The sequence below is a fragment of the Lissotriton vulgaris genome, chromosome 5 (genome assembly GCF_964263255.1).
Source record: "Lissotriton vulgaris chromosome 5, aLisVul1.2, whole genome shotgun sequence".
Lineage (NCBI taxonomy): Eukaryota > Metazoa > Chordata > Amphibia > Caudata > Salamandridae > Lissotriton > Lissotriton vulgaris.
Genome location: NC_141693.1, coordinates 967463457 through 967487722, shown reverse-complemented (window position 1 = coordinate 967487722; position 24266 = coordinate 967463457). Strand labels below are relative to the sequence as shown.

At 47.8% G+C, this 24266-nt stretch overlaps 1 protein-coding gene across 7 annotated transcripts in view; it reads left to right on the top strand.

Annotated features, from left to right (window-relative positions):
• The window catches only part of LOC147711836 (uncharacterized), a 106126-nt gene that overhangs the window by 33705 nt on the left and 48155 nt on the right, over positions 1-24266 (top strand). For all 7 annotated transcript variants that reach the window (XM_086922559.1, XM_086922560.1, XM_086922558.1 and 4 more), the window contains 7 exons: positions 207-2421; positions 3285-3397; positions 8905-9076; positions 9743-9856; positions 10368-11275; positions 12969-13023; positions 13279-13578. In XM_086922559.1, coding sequence (XP_086778685.1) covers positions 207-2421; positions 3285-3397; positions 8905-9076; positions 9743-9856; positions 10368-11275; positions 12969-13023; positions 13279-13578 — 3877 coding nt within the window. The remainder of the gene's footprint in view (positions 1-206; positions 2422-3284; positions 3398-8904; positions 9077-9742; positions 9857-10367; positions 11276-12968; positions 13024-13278; positions 13579-24266) is intronic.

Genomic DNA, 24266 nt, shown 5'->3' with positions numbered 1-24266 from the left:
TGTATAGGAAGAATATTCTACTTAAAGTACATGTTAATCCAATTTAGTAAAAGCAATCTCTTGTTTGGCTCACTCATCCTGGAGTATTGTGCTTACTAGAAGTAACTTTTCTTAGTGGCCCTGTGTGTGATTGAATGGTGATATTAGTAATCTTGGTGATTAAAAAGCATTTGTAGTTTTAATGTGCATTTTTTTTTACATTTTAGGAACGCTCAGATAAGCGGTCACCAAATGCTTCACCAGCAAAGCGATCCCCATCGAAGAAGTCTCCTGTGAAGTCACCAGTAAAAGGATCTTCGCCCAGGAAATCACTTGCGACGTCCCCAGCTCAAAGGTCTCCATCTAAGAAAACTCCTGTCACATCACTAGCATCAAAGTCTCCATCTAAATCTGCTGCCACATTACCGACTTCAAAGTCTCCACTTGGATCCCCTGCTAATTTGAGTGCTGCCTCGAAGTCCCCCAGAAGGAATGCCACTGTAAACACACACACTAGTCTGACAAAGGAACGCTCTTCAGCCAGGGGGAGCCCTGCCACTTCTCCAGCACCGGGCAGGGCTTCAGCCAGGGTGAGTCCCGCCACTTCTCCAGCACCGGGGAAGGCTTCAGCCAGGGGGAGTCCCGCCACTTCCCCAGCACCGGGGAGAGCTTCAGCCAGGGGGAGTCCCGCCACTTCCCCAGCACCGGGGAGGGCTTCAGCCAGGGGGAGTCCCGCCACTTCCCCAGCACCGGGGAGGGCTTCAGCCAGGGGGAGTCCCGCCACTTCCCCAGCACCGGGGAGGGCTTCAGCCAGGGGGAGTCCCGCCACTTCCCCAGCACAGGGGAGGGCTTCAGCCAGGGGGAGCCCCGCCACTTCTCCAGCACCGGGGAGGGCTTCAGCCAGGGGGAGTCCAGCCACTTCTCCAGCACCGGGCAGGGCTTCAGCCAGGGGGAGTCCCGCCACTTCTCCAGCACCGGGCAGGGCTTCAGCCAGGGGGAGTCCCGCCACTTCTCCAGCACCGGGCAGGGCTTCAGCCAGGGGGAGTCCCGCCACTTCTCCAGCACCGGGCAGGGCTTCAGCCTGGGGGAGTTTCGCCACTTCTCCAGCACCGGGCAGGGCTTCAGCCAGGGGGAGTCCCGCCACTTCTCCAGCACCGGGCAGGGCTTCAGCCAGGGGGAGTCCCGCCACTTCTCCAGCACCGGGCAGGGCTCCAGCCAGGGGGAGTCCCGCCACTTCTCCAGCCAGGGGGAGTCCCGCCACTTCTCCAGCGCCGGGCAGGGCTTCAGCCAGGGGGAGTCCCGCCACTTCTCCAGCACCGGGCAGGGCTTCAGCCAGGGGGAGTCCCGCCATTTCTCCAGCACCGGGCAGGGCTTCAGCCAGGGGGAGTCCCGCCATTTCTCCAGCACCGGGCAGGGCTTCAGCCAGGGGGAGTCCCGCCATTTCTCCAGCACCGGGCAGGGCTTCAGCCAGGGGGAGTCCCGCCATTTCTCCAGCACCGGGCAGGGCTTCAGCCAGGGGGAGTCCCGCCACTTCTCCAGCACCCGGGAGGGCATCTGCCAGGGGGAGTCCTGCCACTTCTCCGGCACCCAGGAGGTCATCTGCCAGGGGCAGTCCTGCCACTCCTCCAGTAGTAAGAATGTATTCCCACCAAAGAAGTCCAGCAGTCGTACGGGCTAAAGTTGAAACCATCTCAATGTCACCAGCTAGCACTCCAATCCAAACAAGAGTCCGCATGACCCCGTCCAAGGGTGCCTCTCCTTCGCCTGTGGGCCGGACCCCGTCCAAGGGTGCCTCTCCTTTGCCTGTGGGCCGGACCCCGTCCAAGGGTGCCTCTCCTTTGCCTGTGGGCCGGACCCCGTCCAAGGGTGCCTCTCCTTTGCCTGTGGGCCGGACCCCGTCCAAGGGTGCCTCTCCTTCGCCTGTGGGCCGGACCCCGTCCAAGGGTGCCTCTCCTTCGCCTGTGGGCCGGACCCCGTCCAAGGGTGCCTCTCCTTCGCCTGTGGGCCGGACCCCGTCCAAGGGTGCCTCTCCTTCGCCTGTGAGCCGGACCCCGTCCAAGGGTGCCTCTCCTTCGCCTGTGAGCCGGACCCCGTCCAAGGGTGCCTCTCCTTCGCCTGTGGGCCGGACTCCGTCCAAGGGTGCCTCTCCTTCGCCTGTGGGCCGGACACAGTCCAAGGGTGCCTCAAGGGGGCGATTTTCAGTCTCTAGAATTATTACACCTACTTTGCAAAGAAATACAGGAACTGAAATTATTCAAAAAGAAATTCTTCTACAGAAACCTGAAAATGATAGTCATCAAGCAGCTCAAGAGTCTGAAGACAAATACCCCCAAAAAAGTGTTGAGAGAAGAAAAACCCCATCTCGTCGAAAAAGTAGAAGTGATGCCTTCGAAGCATTTCGCTCTAGGAGGAAAAGTGGTGCTACAGAAGCCAACCTACTAGGTAATATGCGTTAATTTTTTATTTTAAGCATTTCTTCTATTAGAGTGAAATATTTTCTAGTTGGGAAATGTTTGGTTATTAGTGAAAGACGTGCCTAACCATTTTATCTGTGGTTGCATCCTGTCATTATTGGGTCCTTCCTAGTTGCACCATTTAACTGCCAGTTAATGGCTGGCATGAAACTAAAGATGTAATACAATGTATTTTCTTACTTCAGTTTTCCTGTTGCTGACAACCCTTGAAACTACCTTAAGGCCAGAGACATGTTGGCTGTCAATGGAAGTTTGTTAGATGCCCTAGCTACAGAATTATGCAGGACACGTGGTGTCTTGTTGGGGCGGGGGGTTTATAATTTGGCTAGAATTGTTGCTTTCATCTACTTTGACACCAGTTAGGAATTTCTCAGAGGTTTTGCTTTAGTCTCTGCACTAGATTGTTTGGTTTTTCTAGACTGGAGCTGTCTCATCATAGCTTGTGAGTAGTCTTGTGCATTTAATACTAATCTTAATTATTTGCCTATGGGAAAGAGGTGCCATACATAATGAAGGCTAGTATGTTCAAGACAATCTTGTACATCTGATCTGTTGCTAGAAAGTTCTGTCCTGGAATCTGCCAGTCTCTGGTCAGATCAACTCTATGCCTTTTTTTCAGTAAACTTGCTGTCCTAACGTTTTTGGTGGACTACTTTAATAAGCTTTCTGTGAATGCTAAACTTTAGGTGCTTGTGCACATATGCTTATTTGTCTGTGTAGGCTTCCTAGAGCAATACAATACATTGTTTTTTTCCATTTTGCATTTCCTTATGTGCTATTCCATACTTTTATTGATATGGTTGTGTGCAATATGTTTACTTTTATTTCTAGTTGCAAAATCGTGGGCAGACATTGTCAAACTTGGAGTTGCCAGGACTCAAGTGAAAAATGTTAAGCATGGTGTTAAAGGTCAAGTAACTAAGAAGAAACTGCCAAAATCAAAGGTAAGATGTGTGTGAAGGCCATGTAGCATGCAGAAAAAAAGCTGTGGTAAAGGATGCTGCTCAAACCTAGCAACCCATACGAAATGGTATTCAGAAGTGGTATACTATAATTCCCCAGAAATTGTGAAAGCTAAAATTAAAAATAATCTAGTGATTCGCCCAACAAAACAACCAGATTTTCTTTGAGGAATGTTTTGCCTTGATCCTCTGACAATGGCATTATTTTTGGATGAGGATGCACGTTGAATTCTGTGCTGCCTTGACTAGAAAATTGAAACATGTTTAAGATTTTTATCTTGAAATATTGGTGTGCATTTGAATGGACTGTCACTATTGCATTTCGTAGACGTCTTCGCCTCGGATGTGGTTTTTTTTAACATTTTTTTTTTTTTTATTAACACTGCTTTAATCCTCTACGCAAGTTTTCTAAATTATTACTTCAGCCCCTAAAACCAACCCACTATGGTTTGAACTATAATTTCGATTTGTTTTCACCTTGAAGCACCCTTTTGTTTGAATGTAAGGCTATTATGATTACATTTACATCCGATCTCTGAAATTGGCCAATTAAGTCCCTATCCACAACTGTCCTGCTTTTATCTAAATTATCAGGAAGTCCTCAGACATACACCGCTTCAAGTGTTTCTAGAGTTTAACACTGCTGTGTTAATCATTTGGTTGTCCAGGAAGCTGAATAACAATTGCTTGCAATACGTTATTCTCTATGAAGGATCTTAATATCCAAAACACTGAATATTTCTCTCCTATCTGGTATCCCAGAATACTGCCCTCCTAATTAAACACATGCTTTACTTTGCAGTTGCTTTGAAATATTCAAAGTATTACTTTATGAAAAGTTATCAACGTTTTTAAAGGGCAATTATTTTGAAATGATAGGTAATTGAGGCAAATGGGCAGCAAACTCAGATCTGCAGAGCCAATAAGTTTGGCTCTGCAGATCTGACTTTAACTTTAACCCCTTCGATGCTGATGACGAGCTCCGCTCGTCATCAGCCACGGGGGGGCGTGTGCGGATGACGAGCTGAGCTCATCACGAAAAAAGCAGCGTAGCGCAAAAATATGCGCAGCAGCGATGAGGCTAACTAAACAGTATAGATTATTAATGGACCCAGTGGTGGTCTGACATTGGAACATTTTAATTATTTGGATGTGAGCCTTATCCACTGATTCTGCATTCCTCCTCAAAGGCACTGCTTCTTGGCTGCCAGTGTACTAGCCTGGCCTAGATAGACTCCATTGTGGGAGCAAACACTTGATAGATGTTTTATACGAAAATATTTTTTTAGGTTGAAAAGTGCTAACCTGTGCTATCCTATTATAAGGCCAAATTTACTCGTAGGTTAAAGTGGGGTATGTTTGCTAGTGTTATTGCAATGAGATGACATTCTTGGTGTGCATGGAGATGTTAGCTGTACAATCCTATGTTCATGTGGAAGCCTTCAACAACTGCTGTTTTTTTGTGCAGACACCCAGATTTAATTCTTAAATCTCCCAACATAAACCTTTTGACTATTCCTGAAAAGTGAGACTACAGTTTTTGTTTGTGTCAGAGGTAATGTCAGATCCTATAGCAAGACCAATATTAATCTTAAGACACCAGTCATGTTTTTCAACCACCACCTGGTTCAGTTCCACCCAGGATCTGAACATTTGAGCAGTGTTCAAAAGACCTATAACCCCGCGACGTCGAAGGCACCCCGCGACGTCGAAGGCACCCCGCGACGGCCTCGACGCTGATCGGAACCGCGTCATAGCTCAGATGTGCCCTTACTGGGGAGAACCCCAGAGATCATAGCATGGGACTCGGTAGAGGACCTAACTTCTCCTTACCTAGAGTCTAAAGATGCCTTCAAACTCCTCTGTTCCAAACCTGGGAGCTTACAGAGGAGACAGGTGTCAAAAGACACAGGCAAGCACAGAATACAAACCCTGTGAGCTTCAGCTTTGGTCTTTAGTCCAGCTGCAGACAAAGTACTTGTCAGACTAGAAATAGTATAAAGACAAGAAGATTGCAGAAATTCTGCCAAAAAAAAACACAGCAGAATGTAGATAAAGGCCAAAGACGTAGAGTGAAGCTACAAAAATCCAAAATGATCACAAAAATTGTATAGAAAAAAACTCAAAAAAGAGCTAATGCTCCAGGGTCCTGCTAGCAGGAGCCGGAAAAAAGAACTGAAAGTAAAAGGGACCTGCACTGCATTCTGGGATACTGAGGCTTCTGGAAAGTTCTCTTAAAGGCACAGTATCCTGTTTTGAGCCACATAATGGCAGCCTATGGGGCTCGTCTGTCCACTTCTTCCTCTCTATAATTCCAGAGGGTTTTGCTGTAGAAAACCCTGGACAGGCTGTGCTGTTTGTGGATTTTGGTGGAATTTCTAGTTGAAATACTGGACCGTGTAGCCTGTGGATATAGGCTGCATTATCGGTCTTTAAATTCTCTCTTAAGTGTCTGCAGTTCTGCACGTTTTGACAACTTGAGAGATTATTTTTGATTGCACTGGGGTCCGTGCACATGGGCGGGACTATTCACTAGATTATGACTATAACAGAGATACCCCTACTACAGAACTGGAGTTACAGGACAGAAAATACTCCTTCCTAGGACCGGTTTCGTGGTTTTGCCCCTCAGCCAGGCTGGCTTGACTCCAGTGGCATGGAGAGCATGGGACCCATGTCGGGGCATACCCGTCCTACTTGGGTTGACAAGTGCAAAAAGAAAAGTTGATGCACAGAATGGTGAACAATGTCAAACATTCACCCCATTACAAAGATTTGTGCCTAAATTTGTCCTTTTTTTTGCCATTCCAGTTTTAACCCAGCCAGTTTCTTTAAACCAGACATTGCGGACAGTTACTGCAGGTGAATAGCTCCTCCACTCGAAAGGAGATGCTGGCTGCTTGACTAAGTGCTGACAGCCCTCCAGGGCTTGTGCAGGATGCACAGCTGCAAGATAAGTCAGATCTTTGCAAATGTTGAGTTTCTGTGCGGCAGCAGAGTTTGTTGCCAAAAGTCCAAAGCAGTCTTCTGCTCTTGTGGGTATCGGCTCTTCAGTGTCCTTCATCTTTGTAGCTGGTGTATCTAAAGTTCTGGATTTGCACTAAATACTAAACGTAGAGGGTAGTAAATGGGCTAAATACCCATGGGGGTCACTACACCCCCCACCCCCTATATGATCACTTCATATGGGAAGTGAGCATAACCATTAACTAGTTTCCTAATTTCTTACATCACCAAAAAGGCAATTTTCCTAGTCTGACATTGGGGCTGCTCACCTTGGGGGTGTGACTGACCTGGGTGGGCTCCACACCTACTTCGCATACAAATTTCCTACCTGTCCTGGTGCCAAATGGGTCTCGGGGCAAGGAGAGGTATCTCCCAGGTTTGGGGGAAGCCAGGGTTGCATATTCAAGGCGGCAGAGGCTCTTGAAGCCTCCTACCTTGATATGCTGATTTAGCCATCTTGCTTGGAGGAGGTGACAACATATCCGGCCAGACTAGGCATTGTTTCCGCCCTCCTACAGCTTGGGCTTTACGCTGTGGTGGCAGGCTGATCTACACGAGTCAGCCAGCACACTAGAGGTTGTTCGGTTTTCAAGGGGTACCCTCTGGGTGCATGCATCACTAAATCCGTAGCTGGAATCGGTGTGTTTTTATTAGTACAAAATGTTAGATACCAGGCATCTCTGGTTTCAGTTAAGCTATAGCTGTGGAACTCTTAATCGCCAGTGCCCAGTACATATAATCGGATGGCTTCCCTTTTCACTGGCAATGTCCAAGAATCAACATCTGCTTCACAGGGTCATATCTGCGCATGCAAATGTCCTCACATGTAATGTACTGCAACCTGCCATAGGGGTGACATTACTTACTGTGTGCCATGCCTTCAGACACAGCAAGTGTGACCTGACGTGTCTACTTGCGTCTGCACCATGCCACACAGCCTGCAATAGCACTTTAGGGTTCTCGCCTTTCATTTGCATCAGCCATCTGAGAGGCATGTTGTCTGTTTGAACAAGGAAGTGAGTACCAAACAAGTATTGTCTTTCTTCAGGGACCAGAAGGTGTCCCTCCCAGTGGCTCAACGCTGCTCTCTGGGGAGTACCCTGCAAATAAAAGCAAGATGCTGGTCATGACAATCCTCGTTAGTCTGGGATAGGACCGCTCCAATTCATGTTAAGCGGCAACAGTCTGCACTGTGATTTGCTAAGAACAATCTGGAGCTTTGAGAATGAGTGCTGAGCACATAGCTTCCTAAAAAAGCTTCAAAAGCCTTTTGGCTGCTCACTGTCCAGTTAACCTTCTTTGGCATCTTCATGGAGATCCATTCTGAGAGGGATGCTTCAATGGTGCCATACCCCTTAGCAAAACTCCTTCAGTACCCAGTCAAGCCAAGGAACCAATGATTTGGGTCTAGGTATTAGGAGCTACCTAGTCAACAATTATCTGGATCTCTGGTTGAAAGGGTTGAACTTGGCATCCACCTTCAAGGTAGGAGCCCAAGTTCAAGGTATATAGGAATCTGGCTCGTTAGTGGACCAAAACAAGGACTTTTGTAAAGAGTCCATGCAAACTGTTTTGTTCACTGAGACCAAGATAACAATAAATGCTCGTGTGTTTAGAGGAGCTACTCCCAAGCAGTCCGTAGTCACCGAAGCAGCAAAGTCTGGTTCACTGAGTTGCTGCTCCCCAGACGGCACCAGCAACTTCCCAGGAAGAAGTACCTATGCTCCTGAAGGTCAGATCTATGCCCCCTCACTCCCCCAAGTGAGACCACATCAGGATTGACCAGAGCCCCCCCCCCCGTTCTACTCTCAGCCCCCCAAAGCCACGGTTGTGGCCAGACTGTCCGAACAACCTTATTCCAGACATCATCCCAGGCTAGTCCCTGCTTATGGGCGGGTGCTGCATTAGTCTATGCCTAGAATGTGTATCTACAGCAACACCTAGTACAAACTGGAAAGGTTACCTGCCCTGTAAGTATCTGTTTGTCAAGTGAGCCCATCCTCCTCCCCAGAAGTGTGACTCTGATCACCGATCTCTCCTTAATTCGATTGCCTTTTCACGATATTAAACTTTTTTTCACTCCCCTACTCGTGCCACTCCTTCAAGAGGAGCATGTGGCCCAGAGACTAGCCTGAGGCCCTAGCTGCTAGGTGCCGATGTATTTATATGCAACAATTTAATCTTTCACCAGTGTTGCTTGAAAGTCTATTTAGCATGAAGGATTAAGGGTACAAGTTGAGTGCGCATCTATCTTTTGCCTTTTGCAGTGAGATAAATGGCAATTAAACAGCTTGCTGTATTAAATGTGTGGTCCTATTACATTTTGTTTCTTTCATGGGTGTTTCTCAGTCTGACAAGTTTTATTAAGCGTACCGGTTTATGAAAGGTGTGTGAACTCTGGATACAAGACACTGATATTTTTGATTTTGTCATTTATCAGTATTGCCAGCAACTAACGATTTGTTCATTAACCCTTTAAACAGACCCCGGCACGTAAAGTCAAGGGCCATGTCAGCACAGGCCATGCAGATTCTCCAGCTACAATAGTTATTGGAAGAGCTCATTCACGCACCATACCACTTGCAGGACGCACTCCGCGAGTTGTTAGGAATTATTCTTCAATACAAAGAGTGGATGTTAATGAAAGCTTTACAGGTGAGAACTTTGGGTCTAATGCTTGTTCCTGGTTAATAGATGTTTAATTGATCTTTTTAAGTTGCAGCTTGATTAAGGTACTTTTAGCTCAAAGTAGCTTCAGCCCCATATATGGGAAGCTTCCCATTTTTCAGTAACTTTCATCAGGTGTGTTTTGAAAGGAGAAGTCCAACATCTGCCAGTAAGGGTGGCTATGTACTCAACCTAGACTGTATGGCTCCGGTAGTAAATTGGCCGAAAGGCATGAGCTTTTAAAGGTATCCCAGAGAATTGCTGACTGACTTGCCGGTGTAAGGGATGCTTTTTTCCATGGAAAGATCCCAGACCCTGGGCGTAATGTGTGGGCTGTGTAGCTTCCAGGTACAACAGTGAACATGCTTTAGTTGGTTTTAAGGTCTACTTCATGAAGGCTTCTATGTCCAGGTTAAGCATTTAGTATGTACTTTCAGTTCCCTTCCAAAACATTTTCCTTGTGGGTGGAAAGGTTCATTTTCCGTAGTTAAGATGTTGAATCCTTATAGTTATAGGATGAAGAACTTAGTACAGAAAATGCTTCCGTAAGATTTGTTTTATCTTGACTGCGGCCATTCTATACATATGCAAAGCTATCTTTTCAATCTAAACCATAAATAAATTGCTCCATTTTGACTTTTTTTTTTTTTCAAGGATTGACTGAGATGTTCACAACTCCTAAGGGAGAAAATAAAGCTTCACGTTCGTTTACACCTGCAAAAGCTGCAGCAGAGGAATTGTCTGTAATGCTCACACCTGAGGAGTCTGGTTGGTTTTCATATTTTTGTTTGCGCCATGTGGCCCATAAATAGTATTGAATGAACTGAGGCATATCCATTCAGTGAATGAGGGCATGTCTATAATTCGGGAGTTGCTCAAAGCTCAGTAGCCTGATCTTGGCACTAGCCAATGCTGCTCCTGCACCTCTTTACAGGATATGAAAGTAAATTAAAAATTCTAATAGTTACACTTGAGTCAAAAATGAACCTCTACTAAACAGTGGGCAAGTATGTGTGTATTTAAGTAGTCTCTGAAAGTCCTTGTGCCCACTAAAGTAATCAAAAGGGGGCACTCCTTCTGAGTTACCTAAATTCAGAAGATGTCGTCCCACTTTCCTATTGTTTGACTATAGTCAGATGGGGGATTCTCATTCAGGCATCTCCTTAGTGGTAGCTACATCAAAAGAAATAAATAAAGAACTTCTGTCAGAATTTTCAGATTCCGTTTTTTTTGGTCCTGTTATGCATTAATGGGTCTTATACTTATATTTTTTTTACAGGAGAGATGATTGTTTCACCTTTGAGTACCACGCCATTTACAAAGAAGCACACACAATATAGTGAAGATGCCGTTTCTAGGTTCTTGAGAGGTAATGAGACTCAAAGTAGCAGCCAAACCAAGTCGCAGAGGATGTCTAAAGGAAAGTCACCAAAGGCAGCAAATTTGGAAAGAGGGAAGGAGAGTTACAAAACACCAGAGTCTTCTAGAAGTCGTAGTTCAAAAGTAGACGTTACCGAATCTACGGTATTAAATGACTTTGTTGGTCTTCGGAGGTTAATGAAAACTCCAAGGGAGAAAGCAACATCTGTGCTGGATTCAGTTGCGTTAAAACGATTACTGAGAACTCCGAGGCCAAAGAGACAGTCTGTTGTAGATGAACTAGCTGCTGCAGCTAAAAGTAGATCAGAGAAAAGTGACTTTAATCTAGTAGGGATTAAGCGTCTTATGAAGACCCCCAAGGAAAAAGGACAAGAAGTATTGGATATGGCTGGAGTAAGCCGCATTATGAAAACTCCCAAGCAAAAAGGGAAGCTTATTGAGTCCAATTTGGGGATCCGACGATTGATGAGGACTCCCGAAGAATATAGCACATATGCCAAAAACAGACTCCGGCAAAAGGTTCAACCAGTTGAAGACATGATTGGTATAAGCCGCATTATGAAAACTCCCAAAAATAAAACTCAGCCAGTTGAGGATCTAATTGGAATAAAGAGGTTAATGGCCTCGCCAAAACAGAAGTCTTCTCCTTTAGAAGATCTCAGAGGAATATCAAGACTTTTAAAGACCCCGAAAGAAAGAGTGGTTCCATTGTTAAGAGCGAGCACACGGATTAAACCTACGCTCTCAGATTCAGAATTGAACTACAGCGGCATGAAAGAGTTGTTTGATACACCCAAGGAAAGCAAGGTAAAATCTAGTTTAGTGATAAAATTGCTGTACCATTTCATCTACCTGAACTGATTATTTTTTTCTTCTGCATTGGAGAGTATCCGTAGTGTACACAAGTTTGCCCTCTTAACTTTGCTTGGTCACCCAAAAGTGGATTCTGTAATGCTGCATGCAGCACTGAACAGCTAGAAGTGGGTGCAAGAGATGCAGTGTACTTAAAGATTCTATATTGCGTTGTGCAAAGTTTTTAGACTGAATTCCGGGGCATTTTTTACCTGTTTAACAAAATGGTGTTCTCTGGTACCTGTACTACTCCCCCCCCCCCCCCTCCCCCCAATGACACCCACACACCCACGCGCACATGGAAGAATAGCAAGTTTCCCTCAAGTAAGCTCTTTACTGGAAACCTGAAGTTACCGTTAAATTAATTGCTCCTCGGGCCTGTGCGACAGATTTGTTTGCTTATTGCTTCGCAGGTAATCTTTTGTACTGTTCTCCCTGCTCCACTGAAACATCTTTGATTTCTGGTCTAGTGGACAAAAGATATAGTTACATCACTTATATATTCAGTGTAACTTGTTACTCTTCAGCAGCCAGGCTATTCAATCAGGTGCCCTGAAGAATCTTTTTTAGCAGATTCCTGAAGTATATATCTTTTCTTTTTCCTACACTTGTCTCAACTTTACAGCAGTAGTGCACTTACATTGGTCTGGAACTGGGGAAAACCAGCCACAGTGAATGCATGTTATGTTACTTGTTGGCTTCCTCAAATTGCTAATATTTGTCAGCCGTCAGATTTCGATAAATGGAGGACCTGCTTCATCTGGTACACTTTAACAGATTGCCTTAGAAGTATAGCAATCACAGTGACGTTGTGGACCAGTGTGTTTCCAAACGGTAATTAGTTGACTTTGCTAATCGCGACCTGCTATTTGGCTAATCAACTGGACCCTGCCAGTGCCTAGATACCCTCGCATGCGACATGAAGTGCTTGACAAATCTACTGATTGACATAGGGACATTGCCATTAGTAAGTCTGGCCATACAGGATACATTACAGGGTCCTGACATCCTGTATCTTTTCCCCCTACCTTTGTAACTGCTTTTGATTGTTAGGGGGTTGAGTCTTTAGAATCCCAGTATGTCTTGCTTTCTTGTATCTGAGATTCTTTGCCTTTTTGTGAGGGTGTAGCATCTTTAGTGAGTCTGTTTTCTTTCCAGTGGCATCCCGTAAATATTTGCTGCCCTGTTTACTGTGTATATAAGTTAATGATGATCCGAAAGCTGTGTTCTAGTTGTGCAAGTCTAATCTTAGTGACTACAGATTTTGAGGGACCTTTAAAACTCGCTAGTGAGCAAGGAGTACTTTTGTTTTCAAGAGAAACTACAGTGCTTCTGACAAGTTAACAAAATATAACTTGCAGCATGTTTTGACTGTAGTACCCTCCCCACCACCAAGCATTTATTGGAAGCTTGGGGTGAACAAGATGCTCATTGCAGCAATCTGAGTTTAAAACTGATTTACTTACTAGCTAGCTTTGACTGTCCCTCTGTCCTTGCTCTTCAACCAATCACTTAATCCCAGGTTGGTTTAAGAAGAGGCAGGTATTTAGATCTCTACCTGTAGCATGATTTTAATTTGCGTAAATCATTTTTAGCACTTTGAAATTACTTTTTTGCTTTTGGCTAACCTGTGTTTTTTGTTATATAGAATAAATCCACAAAGGACCAAACGGGAAGTTCCACTGTTCAGGAAACCACAGAAGGTAATTTTTTTACATATATGTGCATATATATAGATATAGATATATAGATATATATATATATATATATATATATATTATAGATTTTCTGAATCTATTTTTTTTCAGTTGCCCTAATTAAGAATTGTTTGTACTGTTTAAGAATAGATTGCACACCAATATTCAAGCAGCATTAGACTGCTGTGTTTCAGTTAGTGTGACTTTTCAGTTCGTTTATGAAAAACCTTTCTAGTACTCACAAATGAAATTTAATTTCAGAACCTGAATTGTTGCTGCATCCCCAGTCCAAGATGTTGAGCATTAGAAAGAACCCTGAAAAGGGACTGCAACGAACCTTGAAGGTGGAAGATAAAAATGAAAAAACTCCTGGACGATTGAGAAGAAAGCTTGAAACTAGTCCTACAAACAACAAATCACTTTCTGTTGAAACTGAGGATGTTGGGACTTCACTAACTGAGTCGAATTCCATTTTGTTATCTGGTAAAATTGACTCTCCACCGAAGAGAAGAGGGAGGCCACTCAAAGGATCTATGGAGCCGGTTTCTTCCACCGATAAAGGTGAGACAATTTGAATTGTTTTTACTGTTTAAAGTAACCGGCTTGCAAGGCTCAACATCATAAAAATGTTACTGGACCTGCAAGTCTGGTAACTTGATTAATCAACTTTACCTAACTTATGTACATGATCTGGTCTCAAATTGTTTGATCTTATGCAAATATTTTGTCCTATGGAGCTGCCTTTTTCTTTAGCACATGAGAGCACAGTCCAATATGAAAGTTTACCATTTCTGCTGTACAAATCTTTTTACTAGACTTAATGTTTGCTCCATGTATAACCAGAATTAAACCCATATATAGGGTACAAATTGTCCCTGGCTTACCTCATGGCTCACTAATAGCATTTAATCTGGGCAGGAGCGATAATGATTCCCAGTTAATGTTTAAAAATGTACTTTTCATAAATGTATTACTAAAGCATGATGTGGTAGTTCACTGTCATTACAGGCGTCTGTCTGGCGCCAGAATTTTTTTCAGCAGTATCCTAGGTGGTGTATGTCTGCTCCCCAGCCGTCATCAGCACATTGAGCGCCGGGATGATGTTTGCCGGAATCTAAATAGATGCCGCCGCCCATGCGCACTGATGTCTGGTCTTTTAATGTGCCAGCCCAGTGCTGCTCCGGAGAGACCTACCCCATGCCAGTTTCTTTACTCACTTTTTGAAAAAAACTTTTTGTTGGTGTCGGATGTCCCAGTGAAGGACCGGCTTCAAACTCAGCAGTTCCCGTCACAGGATAATGACCGTGGTGGATCTGCACCTCATGTGCCTTTGGTGTCTGGAATATCGCGCAACGCAAAGTCGTGCTCAGAGTGCAGGGCCATGAACCCGAAGGCTGTGCAGTGTGTGTCCCAAAAGCTACTGGTGGCCCGACGCTCTGCTGGTTCGAGGCATGTGGGCTGCTGAATTCATATCTGTGCATAGATCGCCGCCTAGTGTTGGGTCCGGATATTGCACATTGTTGTCCTGGAAGAGTCTTCGAAGTATCACGAGATAGGTGGCTCCTCCCCTGGACTACAGTGCGCATGGGCATCGCCTCCATCCCAGATTGTTTTTTTCCGCCATTGGGTTCGGATGTGCTTCGGTTCCCTCTGTCGGAACCGATAGTAGTTTTACTTTTCTACTTGAGACCAAAAGGTCTTTAGGCTGGGCGTCGGTATTGTTTCGTTCGGGTTATCTTATTCTCAGCTCCGAACACTCTCTGCCCCTCCGCGTGCTCTCAGCGCGGACGGGCCTACTCGACGCTCAGAGTTCCTGAACATGGAACGGACTCCATTCAAGAGGTGCCCGGTGTGCACCTCCAAGTATTCACACCTCGACGTGCACCCTGTGTGCAACAAGTGCTTATCACCGGACCATGACGAGGCCAGGTGCATGGCCTGCTCAAAGTTCCGGTGCAAGAAGACCCTGAAGCATCGTCGGGCCGCTCGACTCCAGGCCCAGTTGTCTGCGCCCCCGCCGGACAACATCTTTGAAGCATTTGAAGACAACGAGAATGTCTTTCAAGTTTCGAACTCTAGCCCTGCGTCGGAGGGAGAGGACTACGACGCAGAAGATGAGGAGTTTGATGAAGCCGGCGACGAGGTAGGGGACGACGATAGGGCCATTGCCACCGTGGGGGATAGCTCGGAGGAAGAGCACCCCCAGACTGCCTCAGGGGATACTCCCCAACATACGGCCCAGGTCGAGGGATCGCCTTCGGGCCTTACCCAAGACCTTGCTAATAGTCCAACTGCCCCGCCTCTCGGCCCGTCCGCGGACATTTCTGAGGAGCCACTCCCGTTGAAGAAAACGAAAGTGAAGCCAGCGGGATCTACACCATCGGTTTCGAAACCGAAAGTGAAAGCTCCACTGGTGGGGCAGAAGGCTCCAGAGGCGTCAACAACTAAAAAAGTCAAAATGGCCGACTTGAAAGTCCACGCCAAAATGGCCGACCCCAAGGCCTCGGGGTCGACGCCTAAGACTAAGGGGGCCGACGCGGCTGCGTCGGCGCCAAAGATGGTCGAGGTCGACGACCCAAAGAAGGCTCCAAAGAAGCGCCAAAGCGATTCCAAGGCTCCGGCTGTGCCGGCTCCGACCGTCGGGGCCAAGGATGGCAAGGTGTCGACTCTGAAGACGCTGCCCCCGGCAGACTCGACTCCCGACTCAGGGAAATCGCTCGAGACAGTCAAGCCCTCTCCGGCCTTAATGAAGAAGGTCGTTGAATCCCTCCAACGGATTCGAAACGCTGAGGTTCCCGAACCAGAGGGAGTGAAGCCGAAGCCCGCGTCTAAGCCGGCGAAGGCGCAAACGCCTATTCGCTACACCCTGCCGCCAAAGTCGGCGCCGAACGCCTTCGCTCCGAAGCAAGGGGCGGACGTGCCCTCTAAGGAGACGTCGACGTCCAAAGCAGCGTTGGTGGTGTTGAAGCTTCGGCTCCAGCCACTCGCGGAGGAAGAGCGCCGAGAGGTCATCATCGACGCCAATACTGGGAAATTGTCCCTCCTCAAACGGAAAATCACCACGGAGCCAGTGCTAGAACATTTTCGGATTCCTCTTAAGAACAAGGACTCGACGGGCGCTTCGGCCCCTATGGAGCCTTCGTCTCCCAGACATGTGGAACGTTCTCCAACGCGTTCTAACGCGGGGGAAGGGGACGATGAAGAGTGGGTCGAGTACAACTATCTGGCGTACTCGGATCCGGAGGAGGAACATGAACCTTGGTCGACCGGAGCCGACCCAGATGACCCGCAATCGGGTCAGGAACCGCAGCTCTTTGCGGCAAAGACCTCACCGACGGAGGACTCTGCAGCCTTCAACGCCTTGATTGAGAGGGCTGCAGCTAACCATGATGTCTAGCTCCACTCGGATCCTGTGGATGTGGACTTTTTGTTTGACACCTTCTCAGTGGCCGAGAAGTCGGTCAAGACATTGCCAATGCTCAAAGGAGTGCTAAAGCACGCGCCGGAGGTCTTCAAGGAGCCCACTCGGGCGCGTGTCATCAATCCTCGAATTGATAAAAAGTATAAGGCAGAGCCCTCGGATCCAACATACATCAAGGGACACTTGCCACTGGACTCTTTGGTTGTATCCAACGCTCGGAAGAGGGCGAATTCACAGACAACTGGTGACGCTCCTCCCCCGGACAAAGAGTCGAAAATATTCGAGGCCTCAGGGAAAAGGATTGCTGCGCAGGCAGCTAACATCTGGCGTATTTCTAACACGCAGGCCCTACTTGCACGCTACGATAGGGCTCACTATGACACCCTAGAGACACTGTTGCAGCACTTACCTGACCAGTACAAGGAGGCTGGGGAGATGTTAATTCAGGAGGGCAAGCTAATCACTAACGCTTCCATCAAATGTGCGCTAGATGTGGCTGACACTGCCTCCAGGGCAATCAACACTAGTGTGTTGCTGAGAAGACCTGCATGGCTTCGAATATCAGGCTTTAAACCAGATATCCAAACGACCTTACTCAACCAAACAGTTAATCCTGACCACCTGTTTGGCCCCAAGGTGGATGCGACACTAGAAAAAATGAAAAAAGACACGGACACTGCTAAATCTATGGGGGCCCTCCAATCTCAGCAGTTTCGGGGTGGTTCCTTTCGCCGCTCCAATTCCAGAGGCACCTCCAGGGGTCAAGCATCGCAGTCCACCCAGTATTATAAAGGCAATACCCAGACCTCATACACAAACAAGGGTAGAGGTGGCTACAGAGGCAACAATGTCAAGGGCAGGGGACGTGGAAACAATAGCTCCAGGTCCACCGCCGCCAACAAGCCGTGACGTCTTGTCACTGCCCCCCGACCACTCAACACCGGTCGGGGGGAGACTCCAGCAGTTCCTGCCCGTGTGGAAATCCATCACCACGGACAGGTGGGTGAGATCTCTTATCCAGTACGGTTACTGTCTGGAACTTACTTCCACTCCACCAAACATTCCTCTAAGAAGCCGTCCTATGTCCGGCGAGCACTTGCACTTGTTGCAGCAGGAGGTCACAGTCATGCTGCAAAAAGGGGCAATCGAGCTCGTTCCACTGCAAGAAAGGGGAACAGGGGTTTACTCCCTGTACTTTTTGATCCCCAAAAAGGACGGATCCCTCAGGCCCATCCTGGACCTCAGGCCCCTCAACTGGTATATTCTCTCGGAGCAGTTCCATATGCTCACTTTACAGCAGGTTCTCCCTCTGCTTCAACAGGGGGACTTCCTGGCCCCACTGGACCTAAAGGATGCGTACTTTCATATTCCCCTGCATCCTTCACACAGGAAGTATCTCAGATTCACAATCCTAGACCAGCATTACAAGTTCAGGGTTCTGCCGTTCGGGGTCACCACAGCGCCAAGAGTCTTTACGAAGTGCCTGGCGACTGTGGCGGCGCCTCTGCGACGCCAAAACGTCCACGTCTATCCTTATCCGGACGACTGGCTCATTCAGGCAAGGACAGAACAGCAGTGCGCAGACCACGTGTCCCGCACTATTCATCTCCTGCACGATCTGGGATTCTCGCGGAACTATCCAAAATCTCATCTCCAGCCCGCCCATGTACGGCAGTATCTGGGCGCGACGATAGACACGCTGGCAGCCACTGCGCAGCCAAATTCAGTGAGAATCTCCAGCATCCAGACTCTGATCCAACGATTCAGACCTCAGCACTCGCTTCCAGCGAAGATGTTCATGCAGTTGATAGGCATGATGGCCTCCTGCATCTCGATCGTCCCGCACGCGAGACTACATATGCGTCCGCTTCGGGAGTGCTTGGCACGTCAGTGGACTCAGGCTCATGGGCAACTGACAGACCTAGTGTTGGTGAGCGGTCGGGCGTACAACTCTGCATTGGTGGAATCCACAAAACCTTTGCAAGGGCCGACCGTTCCAGGAGCCTGTGCCACAGATTATCCTGACGACGGACGCTTCTCTCCAGGGATGAGGAGCGCATGTACTCCATTACACGGTGCAGGGACTATGGACACTACAGCAGAGGAAGATGCACATCAACGTTCTGGAACTGATGGCAATCTTCATGGCTTTAAAGGCATTCAAAGTACATCTGTCCAACAAGGTTGTGTTGATCCGGACGGACAACATGACGGCCATGTACTACATCCAGAAGCAGGGAGGCACACACTCTCCGCAGCTGTCTCATCTGGCTCAGAGCATGTGGAAGTGGGCCATTCAGAGGAACATCTTCCTCATGGCGGAGCATCTCCCGGGCAAAGACAACCAGATGGCGGACCTGCTCAGCAGGCACAGCCACCAAATGCACGAGTGGGAGATACACCCATCAGTACTCCAACCGTACTTCCAAAGGTGGGGCCATCCAGAGATAGACCTGTTCGCCACAAAGGAGAACGCAAAATGCCAAAGCTTCGCCGCCAGGTTCCCACACCCGCAATCACAGGGCAATGCGATGTGGATGAACTGGTCAGGCAGATTTGCGTACGCTTTTCCCCCAGCACCTCTGATACCGCTGGTGGCACGCAAACTCAGGCAGCACTCGATGACTCTCATCCTGGTTGCTCCGACGTGGGCTCGCCAACCATGGTACACCACGTTTCTGGAACTCTCCGTGGTACCGCATCAAAGGCTTCATCTCACCCCCAGCCTTCTGACGCAGAGCCATGGCGACATTCAGCACCCAGATCCGCAACAGCTCAACCTGGCGATCTGGCTCCTGAAGTCCTAGAGTTTGGCTATCTCAATCTTCCCCCCGATTGTATGGACATCATTCGGGAAGCAAGGAAGCCCACTACTCGAGCTTGTTACGCAGCCAAGTGGAAGCGTTTTGTCATGTACTGTGTAAACCACAATATTGACCCACTGGACGCTTCCATTCAGAACATTATTTGCTACCTGTTCCATCTGTACCAATGTAATTTGGCGTACTCTTCCATCCGCATTCATTTGTCTGCGATGGCAGCATACCTTCAGAATAGGCAACACCTATCCCTCTAAGGTCCCTGCTATCAAGGCTTTTCTGGAAGGACTCAAAAGAGTCATTCCACCGCGGACACCACCAGCTCCAGAATGGAACCTCAATGTGGTTCTTACACGGCTGATGGGTCCTCCCTTTGAGCCACTGCACTCTTGTGAGCTTCAGTTTATGACTTGGAAGGTTGCTTTCTTAGTAGCAATTACATCGCTACGGAGGGTTAGCGAGTTGCAGGCGCTCACCATCCAGGAACCTTTCTTCCAAGTACACGCCAACAGGGTGGTGCTCCGCACTAACCCTAAATTCTTACCCAAGGTTGTATCTCAATTTCACATGAACCAAACCATTGAGTTGCCAGTGTTTTTTCAAAACCCAGAGTCACTGGCGGAGCGGATGCTCCACACCCTTGATGTTAAAAGAGCCTTGATGTACTACGTCGACAGGACTAAAGATTTTCGTAAGACCAAGCAACTCTTTGTTGCTTTTGCCTCACACCACAAGGGAAATGCTTTTGCCTCACACCACAAGGGAAATGCTATCTCCAAAGCTGGGATCGCTAGGTGGATAGTGAAATGCATTCAGATCTGTTACGCTAAAGCTAAACGCACTCTCACAATTCCACCAAGAGCCCACTCCACCAGAAAGATGGGGGCCTCTATGGCTTTCCTAGGTAACATTCCCTTAGAAGATATTTGTAGAGCAGCTACATGGTCTACCACACATACTTTCACTAAGCATTACTGTGTAGATGTGCACTCTAAACAGCAGGCAGCTGTTGGGCAGGCTGTTCTCAAAACGCTTTTTCAAACGGCTGCAGCTGGCACGGGCGACCGCCGCTAATGGAGGGACCGCTATGTATTCTATGCACAGATATGAATTCAGCAGCCCACATGCCTCGAACTGCAAATGCTACTTACCAGTATGCATCTGTTCTTGGCATGTAGGGCTGCTGACATTCATATCGCCCGCCCTCCTCCCCGGCGCCTGTAGCAGCTGCAGTATTTTTCTTTACACATATTTTCATACTCTTAGCATAGGGCATCACTTACATATGTCACTCCATCTCTGCCAATGGCTAAAAACAATCTGGGGATGGAGGCGATGCCCATGCGCACTGTAGTCCAGGGGAGGAGCCACCTATCTCGTGATACTTCGAAGACTCTTCCAGGACAACAATGTGCAATCATCCGGACCCAACACTAGGCGGCGATCTATGCACAGATATGAATGTCAGCAGCCCTACATGCCAAGAACAGATGCATACTGGTAAGTAGCATTTGCATTACTCTTGTTCGAGGGGAAGTTTGCAAACAGTCACGGAGCTCACACTGGAAGTTGTTGGGGAGGACGATACTCTTCTGAGGAGGAGCAAGATGGCGCCCGACTAGTGGCCGCTTGCGGAGCTAGAAGGTAGCGTTCTGGAGCTAGCAATGTGTCCGGTGCAAAATTAGTGCAGCTTTTCCTCGCTCAGATACCCCTCTTCCACGTCCTGGATCTGATTGAATCACTGCACTTACTTCCTGCCTCGGATGGTGTTTGGCAGCCATCGATCGTACTACCTCGGTACGACTCATTGTTCGGCGGTTTGTCTCGGCTTGCCTGCGGCACTTGCTGCGTCGACTCACCAGCGCCCCCTCAATGGCTCCAAAGGTAGCAGTGAGCTTCCCAACGAAAGCAGCTGCAGCGGCTGCTGCGAGGAGAGCGCGGAGTGAGGCAATTTCGACCTCGCCCGAGTGCCACGGAAGCCCTTAATAATGCCTCGGGACAATCTATCAAGCAACTCCCGGCGGAATTGAGGAGAGGGAAAGGCGGTGCAATTGCTGGCAATGCCAGGCCTAAACCAGCAGGACCCTCCAGTTGTGGAGCTACTGCAGCGGAATAAAAACACTGCGACCACAGTGAGTACTGCCCCTGAGTGGCGCTCCGTGCCTGGGCTTGATGATACGGTGGGGGCCAGTGTAGGGGACCAGGCTGCTGACATGGTGAGTCCCGAAGTAATACATCTTGTTGACCCTGCGGGGTTATCGCTGAATGGTGGGCAAAAGAGGACCCACCAGCAGGAGATATTGACAGGGCAATCCATAGAATCTAACCTGGCAACTACAGGTGCTCTATCTCCTAACCTAAATGGTAATCCCCCGATGGTAAAAGGAGGGGTATTGAATAGTAAAGGATCAAAGGAGTGTGCCAAGCCCCCCTCAGCATTTCAAGAGCCTGTAAGGCAAGCGGGATATACAGCTGAGATCTGGTGTGAAAGACAGCCGGGAAGAGGAAAAGGAACAGAGCGATTGTTTCTTCTCGGTGACAGATGAAGCTGAGTGGTCAGAGGATGCGTTAAGTACTTCTCAGGGTGCTAGCAGCCTCTAGTCGGATGTGGACCTGGAAGAGAGTGAGGATGACTTGCCATCAACAAAAAAAGGTCCAGGGTGATCAGGCAAAGGGATGAAACAGAGTAAAGATCTCTTGGGATTATTCAGCCAATACCCCTCTGTCCGGAGCGGGCGATAAACCCTCAGCTGCTTCAAAACCTGAAGGACCCCCTACCCTGGAGATAATTCATTGTCATGACAGTAAGGAAACCCAGGCTGGGATGTGGAAAATGCAGGGTGTGGTTCGTAAACTATCTAAAGCATTTTCCAATATGGGGGAAAGAGTTACACAGCTGGCGGAAAGGTGATGGGCGCTGAAAATGAAACTGGAAAGGTAGCTACAATGGTGGAGGCTCATGAGGCCCAGTTAAAGGACATCCAATGGAAACTGCAGGAATCAGAAAATAGACAAAGAAGAAACATTCTACATGTCCTTGGGGTGCAGGAAGGTCAGGAGGGATTTGACGCCAGGTCCTACATTATCAGCCTGTTCACTTCAGCTTTCCCAGAAATGTCCAACTGGAACTGGGCAGCGGAGATGCAAAGGGCTCACCGTATCCCCTTTAGACAGCGCTTACAGACCAAGGAAGGAGACAAACGACGGGCTGTCCTGGTCTTTTTTGGCAATTTTTTACTGAGTCCATTTCTGATTAGGCAAGGCCAGATGCTAGGAGGACAATCCGGGAGTTTTTTTTTTTGTTTGTTTTTTTTTTGTTTTTTTTTTGTAAGTCCGGATTTCTTCCATATCACGGGAGAGACTGAGACTAAGGCAGTTGCTGAAACCGTTTCAGGATAAGAAGATCCAGGCTTTTTTGATTAACCCTGCGCAATTGAAGATCATTAATCAGGGAGCTACCCGCTACTTCTCTTCGGAAATTAAGGCAAACGAGTATTTGGATTCGCTGGACTCTAGGGGCTAAAGATGTGGTTTGTGGAACTACAACAAATATGGTCTGGAGGCAAATCACAGTTTAAGTTTATGCAAATACACCAAACACCGATGGCCATTAGACCCCGACTTAACCCAAGAGGGAGAATCAAGATTCTTGACTATGTCTTGGGCGGGGGGGACCAGGATCGGTATGATCAGAGGCCCTTTCTGATTCATGGCAAGACGATATGGAAAAGGTTGAGGCCTCTTGGCGGTCAAACTCTATGACCCGGATGTGGATCTGGATAGATCACTTCAGATGAGACAGTTTATTTCAGTCCAGAAATCTAAGGGCACAACACTACAAGACGTTATTTTTGTTGTACTAAACTAAGTTTTTTGAGGGGGGGGAAAAGAGATGACAGGTGCTCGGTGGGGCCGGCCAATTTAATTCATATGTATACTCCTGAAGGGGTAGGAAGTTGAGGGAACTGGGGCGGAACTTGTGGGCCCCGCTTAAAAGCTGGAGGGACGCTAGAATGACTTAGATTCTGCTTCTTTATCTATCTATTTGGGATTCCTGTCTTTCATACTGTGACAATTGTTGATCAGATCTTTTGTATATGGTATTTAGGATGAAATGGTTCTAACTGATTCTAAAGATGTAATTTGCTGTAAAGAAAAACTTTGTATTTTTTAAATTAGATTTTTTTTTGTATACACATGATTTAAATTTTAATAAAAAAAGGAAGTTGATGGGGAGATCTTAGCGCAAGTCAGGGAAGTGGAAGAAGTCTAGTAAGCACATGTGTTCAACTTAACCCAGTCGGTCGCCCAACGCGACTCAGGATCCAGAGTGTCGTTGCTCGAATGCTCAGTCTCCGGGGCCTATTTCTGAGGCTGCTCTGCGCCTACGTCCCTTTCCGGGAGACATAACCTCTCCTGCCAACATGCAGAAGTTCTGAGACCATGTACCTCATATTTGGGCAGCCCGGCTCTGCCAGTGCCTTCAGGTCCCGTGGAGTCTGTCAAAGACCCTGGGAATTTGCGGGTGGCCTGGCTCCTGATGCTCACCCTTGCTCCGGATGACGCTGGTGGAACTCACTAGCCCTTTCCCATACTTTAAATCTGGCGTCTAAATACCCCGCCCCCCTTCACCCTTTTCTCAGCTGACCATATAATTCTCCCCGAAGTGGACACAGAGCTGTATCTGTGTCTATACCAATGCTGGAAGGGACTTTCGTTCCGGTGTTCATAATTGGAGTTCCTTTTGGACCAGAAGGTGGGGATTAGGACTGGGAGTGGCCACTGGACCCTTTAACTGACCAGCTTGAGTAAGCGGACTGGCAAATAGACCTTGGTGATGCCAGTGGACTGGACACATCCCTTGGCATTAGCTTGCTTTCTCACCCTACCAGGGCGACTGAGGAGGGAGTTTCCTATCCTGTGGTGGTGGTGGTGAGGGCTGCCGAGGTCCTCTTCCTCGAGCTCCCTAATTGCATTCAGGACTAACCGGACAGGTGCTCTAGCCTGCA